Genomic DNA, 13,265 nt, shown 5'->3' on the forward strand with positions numbered 1-13,265 from the left:
TATTTTCATGAAATTTCATGAAATTACAGTTTCAATATAAATTAAAAGGAAACCTCTCACTACTATCTAACATGCCTCTAAAAACATCGATATTTACAAATGTTCACATCTAAATTAAGGGTACTTCATTGCACCATCAACAGTGTGGTGGTAAACATGTTCCTGTTCTGGACAACAGTTTATCTTGGCATTGGTCTTATTTGCGCCTATTAAACTGCAAATCATGCGAGAAATGCCAGCCTTTCTCAAAGAAAACAGCTGGGCCACTATAGATTGCCAAACTCTTGAAGTCTGTGAGATTAGTTCAGTAAATGTGGTATGCCCATTGGTAAAGAAAACTATATCTATTTTTTAAAATTACTTTGAAGCTAAGAGATAATTTATACTTTGATTTTCTCTAAGGTTCAGAGAAGCCTTGAACAGGTCTTATTTTATCTAATCCAATTGTGCCTCTCTTTCGTGATGATATATGTGTTTTCCATCACAGTAGGTGATATTTCAAATGTCTATTTTTGCCTTATCTGTATGGTAAATTTCTTCTTGATATTTATGTTTCTACATGTTTTATTGTAGGAGAAATTCCAAATCTTTCAGTTAAGCCTTAAAATTGCTTCACATGAAGGAGGAAACCTTGATCAAAAGAAGAATGGTCTGACTCACAGGTCAGCTTCAGAATAAAGCCAAACCTAAAAAACAGTGATCCAGAACTTTTCCACGACCAGAAGAGATGAGCACTGAGAGGCCTTTCAACTTAATCAAACACCCAGGGCAGACAAGCATTCCTTCCCTTGAAAATATAAGTGATTTTTCCTTAAATGTCACTGACTGCATCCAGGTTGTGGTGCCAGAGGAAGTTTTTTTCACTGTTGCTGCTGCTGGGATACTGGAAAATCTGCTTATCCTTATTGCTGTTGTTAGAAATAAGAACTTGCATTTGCCCATGTACTTCTTCATTTGCAGTTTAGCCATTTCAGACATGTTAGGTAGCTTGTACAAAACTCTGGAGAACATCTTTATCATCTTGTGCAAAATGGGATACCTGACACGTCATGGGGACTTTGAGAAAAAACTGGATGATGCCATGGATTCCATGTTCATTCTGTCTTTACTGGGATCTATTTTCAGCTTGTTGGCTATTGCGGCAGATCGATACATCACTATCTTCTATGCTTTGCGGTACCATAATATCATGACACTGAGAAGGGCCTTGGTTATTCTGGCAGTCATTTGGACGTTCTGTGCTGGCAGTAGCATTGCCATTGCCCTCTTCTCCTATGAAGCTGCAACAGTCATTCCCTTCACTATCCTGTTCCCTCTAATGATGTTTTTTATACTGTGCCTCTATGTCCATATGTTCCTCCTGGCTCGATCTCATGCTAAAATGATTGCCTCACTGCCCACCAGCACAGTCCACCAGAGAACTAACATGAAAGGAGCAATTACACTGACTATTTTTCTTGGAGTTTTCCTTTGCTGTTGGGCCCCATTTGTTCTTCACATTCTCTTAGCAAGGTTTTGCCCACATAACCCTTACTGTGCTTGCTACATGTCCATTTTCCATGTGAATGGAACACTCATAATGTGCAATGCGATCATTGACCCTATGATTTTTGCATTTCGAAGCCCAGAATTGAGGAGTACATTTAAGAAGATGTTCTACTGTTCCAGGTCAAACTGGAACTGGAACTGGTAAACACTTAGTGAAAAATTAAGATTATAGAAGCACCTGTGGAGTGCTGTGCAACATCTATTTGCGGAGTCAAAAATACCAACAAGTATACCGACAGTAATACTTTGTATATTGCAGTGTATTACCAGTGATTTTTCAGAAGACGACCAAAGAATACATAAAAACTAACTATGCTTACAAATCTTTGTCAAGTAGACCTCCAGAGATATTACTAAGCTAATTCTGTTGACAATGTTCATGAAAGTTAAGAAATAAAATACATTCTTTACTATCTTTTTTCATTTCAGGAAAACTCAAATTAAATCTTCTGCATCCAGTGTTACAGTACCACAGAGATGAGCCAACTCGCTCTATATCAGTAATTTCAATTCAAGGTGTATACTACTTTAAAATTCTGTTGTTTAAATTGCAGTGAAATGAATATTTATTTCTAAACTGTGCATTTGTATAAAAGTCTATGATTAAGCAGAAAATATGGATTTTGCTGAAAGAGTGAACTCATTACTCTTCTTTATCATCTAGTCTCCTTAAAATCATGCAATTAGTGACCTCTAAGTTTCAAAACAATTTTCGGAGTTAATTCCAAGAGAAATGGATATTTTGGACTGAATTCTCCAAATGTAAATGATAATGCAATTATATGATAAAATGTTAACGTCATAACATCTAAACATAGAGAAATAATCATTAAAGAAAGCACTATACATTTAGCCCTGTAATGGGGAGCATCCAAGACAGATTTATATCAAAATCCAAAATTCAGCAGTAAAACATAACATTGAAATTCTATTTAAAGTCCTTTGCTAAGGACTCGTTCTCTTGTGGAGACTCTGGCAGTTAGGTCTTAGAAGGGCATCCACAGGAAAGCTGGGGGTGAACAAGGTCATGGCTACAGCAGACCTCAGATGGTGCCACCTGCTACTGCTTTCTTCTGCCACACCAGAATGTGGCAGCACAGGGTAGTCATCAGACAAGTGTGGTTTGGTCTGGAGGAAACAGGTCACCTTGGACCCGGCTGCCTTCAGCCCTCATCTGACTACCCTCAGCTACACAAAAGTCTCAGGAGCTGGCTGGTTCCAATCACCTTTTCCAACATTCCCAGGCCCAGGGCAAAGACAAAGAGTAGTGGTCACTCACAGACCCTGGAGCCAGAGCCCATCTCCCATCACTACACTGCCATCACTTTGCAACAAGGACCTGGGCTTCTATCTGACCAAACAAAATCCATCCTACAAGCGCACCTCTGATCGCACTCCTCTTGTCCCTGCTTCAGTGGCACAGCAAACTGTCCTCCAGTAACCCAACATCTGCCCACTCCCTCCCTAGCTGTCCCACTGTCTTTCCCAGCACCATCACCAAGGCTCCAGCCACCATTTATCTGCAAAACAGAGCAGTCGTGGTTATGCAAGTTAGGGCCCAGCGAGATTTTTTTTCCATCTCCACAAGGCGCCAGCACTTGGGCAGAAAATTTTTTACAGGTTTTATTCCACATTGTTTTCTTTGACTTAAAAGTATTTCTACAGTTACTCATGTTGGATCTCCTACTGCCATGAGATCCAAGCACTGTCCAGAACTGGTTCCCACTCAAAATTAACTGCCTGTTCTTTGTAGCCTACCTGGTCTAATCTCTGGATACAGTCAGATCAACACCTCAGAGCATTTGTTCCTGTCATGATACCTGAGCAACACCTAAATCTTTGTGATTATGTCTGTAAATTGATAATAGACACTTGATGGCTGTTACTGTCAGAGTCTGCCTCTAATGCCCAGACAAACAGCAAGACTGGGAAAAAGCTGCAAGGTAGCCAGGTTGCAAACGATGAGAACTGCCTGTTGTTCTCCATTTTTGCCTTAGGAACAACAGAATTTGCCGTTTTTACTGGGTAAATTTGTAAGAAAGATAGATCTTCTCTGCATCTGCAATACAGCTGAAATCTGTGTCTACAATATTAGATCTCAAGATGAAACCAGGGATTATGGTAAAAGAGCCAATATAAAATTCAAAAGACACATATAAACCCTTTTTTCAGGTTGCACTGGTTACGATTAAATGAAGCATTCTTTTGAAAATATTTTCTTTCTGGAGACAAAAAGTCAGGAAGAGCACAAAATACTCTTGTATAAAAAAGCTTCTAGAAAGATTTTATTTTTTCAGTCTGCCTACATTTGTTGCATGCCAGCAATGGGTAAATCTCCATACATTATCTCCTAACTGACTAAATTTGACTTGCATTTTAGTTGTTCTGCAGTGTCCAAGCAAGTCTCTCTGTCTCACATACTAATATCTTCATATATTTCCCTATGTTACTCTTTGAACAGGTTCTTTAAGCTATGATTTGTGAACCTTTAATCATATTGTGCTGAAGTTATTATTGAAATTCTCCTCTGATATATTAATGTATAACAGTGAACACTTTCCTCAGATTTTGGGACTTCCCTTCATCTGCCCAGCTTTAAATGACAAATGTTTGGGAGGCAGAACTGTACCTTACCTTTGAAAGAAAAAAGTTCATTTGGATCCTACCAGAAGCTAACAAGCCTGAAAGGAACATCTAGTCCTTTGAAAATCACAATCAACACTACAATCAATGTTTCGTTTGGAAGCATCCACAGAACTTCATAGCCTCTGGCAACAAAACATTTCCTAGTCACTTACTGCAAAACCAAATAAGAAAAGTTCCTCCTCTGTTTTTGTTGTTTTGAACTGAACTTCATGTTCAGTAATAAAGTGAACAAATCTGATAAAGACACCCAGGGGAATTAATTCCACTGGAACAGTCGGGATGACAGTGAGAGACAAACTTGCAGAGCAGTTTTATTTTGGTCACAAATTAGCAAGACAAATACAGGGGTTTTGTGAGAAAATATAGTTGAAAGTTTATTCATGTGAGAAAAATCTTGTTTCAGTGAATTATTGTCCTGGGCAAGACTTTCAGAAAAATAGGTGCCTTAGACTCCTATTAGCTGAACAAAATTTCAGTTTCTCAAACAAAATTAAACTCTTAAAATGATACATTTATTCAAATAGAATTGTAGCTAAGTAGGGTATGTTTTTTAATTCTCTCCAAGGTAATTGCAGCAGATAGCACCCATTGCATCTGTATCACTCAATAGCACTTTAATATGCCTTCGTTTGAAGTGGCATCTTTTCAAAAGATACAATGCTGTCAAGAGCTTCCGATTCAAAGAGGATGACTCAAAGTACAATTCTGGAGAATAGAATGTGACCACTTAAGAAAACTTTTCATGTCCATTTGAAAGCAGTTTTCTCGTGTCCATAAATCCCCTCACCTCTATAAGACAAAGATCAGGCTGCTGAGCTGTCATACATAGTCTAATGAGTGACCATTAACTATCAAGTAATTCTGGATAACCCATCTGGAGTACAAATGTCTACTGAGTAACTAAAATTATTTATTGCTTTCCATAATTATTTTTTTTTACATTACGACTATGAGATGGGTTTGTTACACCACATTTGACTGCTCCATCAGCACCTTTATGCTACCATTTGCTACAACCTCAACAGTTACACCTAAACTTTGTATGAACTATCTGGATAAAGGTAGAGTTAGTCAAAAACCATTTGAGAACAAGAGGAGTTACTCCATCGTCAACTTCACACCCTCTGACAACCTGACCAAGGATGGCAGAGATGGAGCACGTGACCTGGGTGGATACTTGTATGGAGATTGCAGCTGTAGTAAGCTGTATAGAAAGGTTTCCAGAACAGAAAGACAGATCACCCTGATGGATCCCAGAGGAGCCCCATGGCCACTGGCCCCCACAATGCCCTGACTCTCCCTCTTACAATGTCAGGCAGTTAAGAGACATTTTCACAGAGTCTGAAGCCACCCAGGAGCCTCTGCATCATCATGGCATGAGAGCATTCAGCTCTGCAAGGAGTCTTGGTGTCAGCATAACACCATGAGGTTAAGTACAGCCTCTAAAGCCAGCAAGAAATGTCTTCAGCTCCTTTAAAATCCTATCACGTAGGTTTTTCTGGGTAATTGTGCATGACAATTTAAATTGTGTCTCAGTATTTGGTGGCACTGAAAGTACAGGTTAGATGTCTTCCAATTCAAAACTAGCTTACCAGTCCAGGGATTCCTGCAGCTACTCACTTTCAAAATTAATTATTATTATCCACCATGATATGCATTTGAACTTTCGCATGAAATTAAAGAGCAATCTACAGAGTTGCTTCACTGATGCACCTTTTCAGTCTTACGGTCTACAGCCCTACATTTTCATTTACTTGAGAAATGAGACCACTGCCTAGCAATTTGGGTAATCATATCTGGTGTTACAGCTAAAACCTGTCTTTAACTGCCAGTCTGCGTAACGAGGAAAAAAGGAAAAGGGAAAAAAAGTGCTTCAGCCCAGCATGGAGCAGCCCATGTCAGAGGGCAAGCCAAGAGGAACTGACGGTGGCTTCGAGGCTCTCATCTGCGCTTCCCCTCAGATCACAGTAAAGCCTTTGAAAGAGACTGGATGAGCAGGCAGATGAAAGAAGCACAGCCTTGAAAGTAAGAGCTGGATGGTTAATAAGGGGCTGAGACTGGCAGCATGTCCCATTAGAGGAGCTGGCACTAGGGGCAGTTAGAAGCCTGGGAACAGACCCAGGGAAAATGGTTGATGAAGAATAATCATTTTTTAAAATAATGGTGTTAAATGAACTAAATCATTTGCTCAGCCTGTTTCTAAACTGAAGGTTTTTTCTGGGTGGCTCAGGAGTGCCAGGGGCACGAGAAAGCTCATCGCTCAGAGGGTCCCTGGGTTGCCAAGCTGGAAACATTGCCAGCAAAGCCAGGGTCAGGTCAGGAGAGACAGGGGCAGGGAAACAAGTGATTTCTAGGATTGGGTGGCACAGCATGGAAGTAAGTAGAACAGAGAAACAAGCAGGTGGAGAGGCCGTATTCATCTTGCATTGCTGGAAATAAATGTGTAGAGCTGAGAGAGAAGAAGAAATGAAGTAACATTCAGGGTCAGACAAACAAAAGAAATATTGAGAGATGAGTGAAAGGAGCAAAGGTGTCCAAAACACTGCTTTTGCTCTTGATTTGCAATAACAACCAATAATTGGTGGATTTCTTCAACTTGCATTTTCCACTCTATATTGATGTATCGGGTAGAAATATCCAGGCACTGGCAGTGGAGACTGCAGGGTGCCCTCTATGAGAAGAGGTCAGGACTCCTCTATGGGACCGAGCTGGTTACACCAGCTTCAACAGACCCACCACAGGGCACAGCTGAGCTCTGCAGTCAAGACAGTGGCACTTCTGTGCACATGGGCTTATGAAAAGGTAAAGACAGTGCACAACAGCCATGAGACACGAGTAGGGGAAAATGCAAGAGAAACATCCCTACAGACACCAAGGTGAGAGACAAAAGAAGGTGAAAAGGTGCTGCAGGTTCTGAAGCAGCACTCCTTGATAGCCTGTGGAGACGACCATGGTGAAGCAGGTATTTCTCTGCAGCCCTTGGAGACAACCATGCCACAGCAGCTATTCGCACGGCAGCCCATGGAAGACCCCATGCTAGAGCAGGTGGATATTTCCTGAAGGAACCTGTGGAAAACCCATGCTGAATAGGCTGCAGCCCATGGAGAGGACCCATCCTGGAGCAGAAAAAAAATCATAAAGTGTAAGGAGCAGCAGAGAGTAACTGCTATGGACTGACCACAACTCTGGTTCTCTATTGTGCTGGGGGCAGAGGAAAACGTAGACTAAGAAATTAAGAAATGAAGTTGAGTCTGGGAAGAGGGGGAGGGTGGGGGAAAAGTCTTTGTTTTGTCTTTGTTTTTCACCATCCTACTCTGTTTTAATTGGCAATAAATTAATTTTTCCCCAGGTTGAGCCTGTTTTGTTTATGACAATAACTAGTGAGCAATCTTTCTGTCTTTATCTTGACCAACAAGCTTTTTTCATTTTATTTTCTCACCCTGTCCTGTTTAGGAGGGGAATTGAGAGAGCAGGCTGGGTAGGCACCTGACAGCCAGCCAAAGTCAAGACACCACAATCAACCCTATGAAAAAGAATTAACATTTCTAGTCTAGAGATCAGGTGCAGAAGAACACCAATGATGGGCAAACCAAGGTGAAGGAAGTGGCTTGCACTAGACTAGTTTAATGAACTTGCACTGGCTTTCTTAGACATCCCAACCTAAAGCAACCTTAAGTGCTCTTACACTGACAGGAAAATGCTGACTTTAACCAAGAAATAAACCACAGATAATAATGATGAACTGGGTTCTATGCATAAGCCTTGGACATCCTTTTACCTCGAAGCACTGGGATACACCAAAAAAATCTCCTCTCCTTCCAGCTGACAGGAGTAAACTTTGCAGGTATACATGGCTTTGTATTCTAAGTACAATCTGCCGGCTTTCTGCCATCGGATGGTGAAAACTGCATGAAAACTCTGTTAGAAGGCAAACTGAATTAAGCAGAGAGGTGATAATAAAATGGTCTCAGAGCTTAGCACTGTTGCCTTGACAGTGCCAAAAACAACTCAAGAATAATATTTTATATTGAAAATGCAAAGCAGTAACTTTTTAAACAGAATATTCCCTGACAGCTACTCAGGAGTGTTCGCAAAATGCTCCAGATATTTGCTGTTTATTTAACCATTGTTCAAGCTTGAACCCTGTAATCTTCTTTGGAACCAGTGCCAGTCTCGGCATGTCAAAGGCAAGATTTTCTGACTATACTTAAACAAGATGTAAAGAGCAGGCACAAGTGACATAGCCCATGAAGTAGTTATTTCTGTTTGACATATGCCAGAATTACAGTCAGTACCGCATAACAAAAAGAGCACTTGATTCAGAAATTCCAGTGAAGAGGTGACTAAGAGAGAAAAATTATCTTGAGCACCATCAGCCATCACTGCTGCCAAGGAGGAAGGATATCAGTGGTGGCAGAAGTTGAAAGGCAACTGGTGCCCAGAAGGAACAGCAAAGGTGTGGCTATCTAAATCAATGTCATATCCAAAGGATCATATGTGTCTTCACAGACATACAGATTCTTTCAACTCAGTCCCATAGGCTTTCAGTCTCCGTCCTGCATCCATTTGATTTAAAGTATTATTTCTTTGGATATGTGTAAATAAACTGATACCATACCTCATGGAAGGAATTCAAAACAGGTCCTGAAGAATCTATAATGTAAACAAGGGTAATGTTTGTGATTTATGGCTTAATTATTAATTTATTTTCCATTTCCTTTTGAAATTGTTCAGTTTCTTCCTTAAATTGTCATCATAAAATTGCCTGCCATGATCCTGGTCCCTGTTAATGTATCATGTCTGGAGGTCAGTCATAATAGAGTCAGATTAAGCGTGGTGCTTCTGGTATTTCAAAAATAACCTGGTACTTTAAAATTTAAAACATATTGCACAGTCATTTGAATTTCAGATGTTGAGGTTTCAAAAATATTTCATGCATTATGTCTGCAAAATGCTTTATATCCACTCTATAAGTAAGCACCTTTCCTCAGCTGACTGTCCTCCCAGCAACTGAGGCATGATCACAGAATTTTTCTTAAATGACTGAAATTACCTAATGTAATGTCTGTACTAATGTTCACTAGTCTATTCAAATGTTTGCCTTCTTATATTTGAAACAGAAAATGTGAATAAAAAGCAGAATGAAAAAGGAGGGCTAAATAAAATTCAGTGGAATTTGGTGCCCAAAACAGGAACACCTACAGCCGTTTCTGTTTTCTTTGCAAAAAAATGAACATGAGCTCAGATGACCCTCTGTATTACACTAAGCTTGTAATGGAGAACTTCTTCCCTGAAGAAGAGACATAACTTTATTAAATCATTGCCTGCAGTTAGCTTTGGAGAAGACCAAGCTTTCAGTTTAAGGGTTTGGAAAATGTTCTCCTGGAAGAATGAGAAAGGAAATGAGGGAGAAACAAAAGGTATTCTGAATTAAGTCAGTCTATTCTCTCAGTCTTCTGGCTATATTGAGGACAAAGCATCCTCCCTAAGGAATATGCTGTACCAACTGGCAATGTTTTGAAACAAATACCTAAAATAAGAGTCATAAATAGAATTTGGCAGTTGAAGAATGCATCTGTTCGGTTAATGATACTTTCATATCAGTATTTTTGGGTCACAGATGAAGTAATAAGAAAATGAAAGTGGTTTTACATCAGACTAATTTTGCTCACACTAATTTCAAGCTGAGGTACACTTTTTTATCCATTGGTGAATCTCTTCAACAAACATCTTTGCTCAGGTCTGCTAAATAAGTCCTAGAAAGGCACACTTGGACTGGTTTGTGCACTTGACCAGTTACCAACTTCTCCACAATAGATTGCAACGCAAATTGCCTAGCCTGTGAGTTTTATGTACCCAGGACAAAGCTTCATTAATTAAGGCAGCGGTGAGGAGAAGAGGCTTTTCTTACAAAAGAGAAATCTGATGTTTGCTAGTACCTGCAGCACAGTGGGTTAGTCCCTCCAGGATCTGAAAGTGGATATGGCTAGGAGAAGCCACACTCTCCAAAGTGCACAGACATCTGCAGCAAAGCGTGACAGCTGCTGGCAGGTAGGCAGCCAGTTACAGCATAGGTGACACAGAGCAAAGGAGTTGTCAGCAGACAAACCTTCAGAGAAAGAAAAGTCAAAGAAACTAACTGCTTCATTTTAGTAGTTGCTGTCTAGCAACAGTAGAAATAGTGTTGTATTTTTCAAAAGAAAAATGTCAACCACCACTGCAGCCACGATACTGTTGGTTGCAAGAAGTTCCTTGGCACAATAATCAAGAAATAAGAAATGAGAAAGGACTAAAGGAAGAATATTAGGAACTAAAATTAAAACAGTATGTAATTGGTAAAAGAGGAATTTAATTCTAACATTTCTGCTTCAAGTCTAGCAATCTGTGAATAACCTGAAGTGCACTCTGATTTTTGAAATATTTGGCTTTTGAAGGATATTCTAATATTTGTTGTAGCCTGCATTTACTAGAATCGCTTTTATCCATCAACACTAGAGACATTTTGGTGCCCTTTAAAAATCACTTTTTCAAAAATCAGAGTGCACTTTCAAGACCTATTCTTCTACACCTTTTTTCATTACCTATTCACCACTTTTCTCAATCAGTTGCAAGTTGAAACCTTAGTATTGCTCTCCTAGACTAGTTACCTCAGGGTATTTTCTTGAATGACAATACTCAAATTTATTACAATAATATTAGCTAGAGGGAAGGTCTTCTGATTAAGTAATAAACACATTGAAAAGTCAGGAGGACGTATTTTGAGGAGGAAATATTTTTATAGCAAGGGCAGGAGCTCCCTCATGTTTTTCTCCATAAAAGCCTAGGTTGGCCTGATTAATAGTAATATTTGAGCCTCATTACAGGAAAATCGGCAAAACCTGCCATCCCACCCTCACCACTGTAGGTGAAAGACCCCAAGAAATAGGAACTCTCTGCTGTCAGTACACAAACACACAAAACAGTAAGTCTCTGCAGCTGAAAAAAACCTGTTCTTTAAAGGAATTAGTGCATTAAATTAAAGGACAAAATCATTATTAGCTGGAAATACAGGCCAGAATGCAGTCAGCTTCTATTTCTGAGGAGGTAAGGAAAGAGGAGATAAATAACAGGTTGATGGAATTCCGGGGAGGGAAGAAAACTACTGGGAGTCAAAATGGTTCATCCTTGCAAGAAAGACATCAAAGGTAGAAAAATCACCCCTGCAATAAACAGAGCAGTGAATTAACTAGTTTTAGTGCTTAATGGTGTAGACTGACATCTTCATGTTTTTTTATGGGATTTTGGCACCTGTTTGAAACACAGGGCCTTTCTAATAAGATTGTTCTAACTCTTGTTTTTTGACTCTTCTTTTTACCAAAGAGATACAACAAGAGCAGTGCATTTACTGTGTGGAACTTAACAACCAGTACACTAGTTTCCTTAAGGAATAGTAGCATCCCTTCAGGGGAAAACTGCTGTAGCAAAGCATAATGGTGAGGGTAAATAACAGATACTCGAAATACACTTTCAAATATATGCTTCCAGGGGAGCAAATTAGCCACAATATGTGGAAGGCAGTACCCACACTTCAGCCAGCATTGCTTCCTCTCCACTCCCTGGCCACATCTTGCTGTCTACATTTCAAATGTATGTGCATATGTTCAAGATTCAAATGCATGTCCTGATTTTCCTTAAAATAAATTTGTGCATTATCTTTGGCATGTTTTATAGGCCATTTGACAAATTACCTGTAACAGGTCCAAAAAGACTAAAATGATCCCAGATCGGGGGTAGAAACTAGAATGGTTTATTGAACAGACTAAACATTTAATTAAGTGTCTTGGGGGCTTAACATGCTAATAAGGAGTCTGGTTTATGCCAGGGGAATCCACAATCCTTTAACATTTCCAGTAGCAAGGCTGCCATAATGGGGAAAAGGGATTTACATTTCTCTGATACAGTGTTTACATTTGGGGGAAAAGAATTTATATTTCCAGTAAGCAGTATTACACTGGGGGAGAATGGTCGGCTTTTCCCAAAAAAAGGATTACACAGGGAGGGGAGAAAACAATGGGGCTTTTGCATGAACTGTTAGCATCACAGCAGTCTCTCTCCATATCCTGCTGTGGGAGACAGGACAGTCCACACGAATGAATGTCAACGATCTTGTCTAGTCTTTTAGATGGTGGGGTTTTCCCCATCCCCTGTGGCCCAAGGCTTCCTGTTTAATCCTAGCAGTTCCTTTTCTGCTGGTATTCGAATTTCGGACTGCAACAGTCACCAAAACCACAATTATCGCAATCGTACCCACCCCCAAGGCTGAGCAGGCAGCAGCAAACAACAGGGAGGAGAAATGCAAGTAGACCCTTTCTTTAAGATATGAGGAAATGATAAATTGACAACCCATCAGGACAAGAGAAACAACTGACAAGGTCTGCATGTCTTTCATGCTGATTCACAACTAGATTAAGTCTGTCCTTAGTTTTGCAGCCCATGACCTTTGGATCTGTATACAGATGCCTGTTGTTTAGTACCCTTTTGTTCTAGGAAAAATGTCTTTCCCAACTATAGTTCTCTGCTGGTTGCACAAGTTTCCTATAAAAGAATTGAGCTATTGCACCAATATGGCTTTAGGTCCCTTAGAAAGGTCACAAGTGTCTGTGCTGCTGCAGGGAGGAATTGGAAGAGCCAGAGGAACATACACCCATGCAGATTCTGGTCTAAACAGAGGCTCTCGAGGGAGCATGTTACAGAGGGCACTCCTCTTGCCTCATCTAAAGGGAGTGAGCTCCACCTAGCCTGAAAACAACTGAAAAGAAACAGTCGGTGAGTCTGATATTTCACTAATCATCTCAGACCTTTGTCTCCACAAAACTGACTGAGATTTTAAACCACATATTCTTGGCTGGCAGCAGTTTGTGCATATTTGTGACATGGGATGAAGTTCCACAGAGTTGTTTGCACGTGTGGACAAAATAGGAAGATTAACAATAGCCACCTAAAAAATTTGATCCGGAGGTTCAGATGTGTTTGCATTTAAATCACCAATATGTATTGCTTGTAAGTTTAATAAAGAAAAGGATAGATAGACA

The 13,265-nt window shown here is 40.0% G+C and overlaps 1 protein-coding gene and 1 long non-coding RNA gene across 2 annotated transcripts in view; both read left to right on the forward strand.

Moving 5' to 3' along the window:
- Positions 1 to 727: 727 nt before the first annotated feature.
- MC2R (melanocortin 2 receptor) lies at positions 728 to 1,693 on the forward strand. The gene has a single exon (XM_017819426.1). It carries the CDS (start codon positions 728 to 730, stop codon positions 1,691 to 1,693), a length of 966 nt encoding a protein of 321 aa, XP_017674915.1.
- Positions 1,694 to 12,822: 11,129 nt separating this feature from the next.
- Positions 12,823 to 13,265, forward strand: part of LOC108499583 — an 18,166-nt gene continuing 17,723 nt past the window's right edge. The window contains exon 1 of the long non-coding RNA XR_001875582.1: positions 12,823 to 12,999. This is a non-coding gene — a long non-coding RNA (uncharacterized LOC108499583). The remainder of the gene's footprint in view (positions 13,000 to 13,265) is intronic.

The sequence above is a fragment of the Lepidothrix coronata genome, unplaced genomic scaffold (assembly GCF_001604755.1).
Source record: "Lepidothrix coronata isolate B3197 unplaced genomic scaffold, Lepidothrix_coronata-1.0 Scaffold75, whole genome shotgun sequence".
NCBI lineage: Eukaryota > Metazoa > Chordata > Aves > Passeriformes > Pipridae > Lepidothrix > Lepidothrix coronata.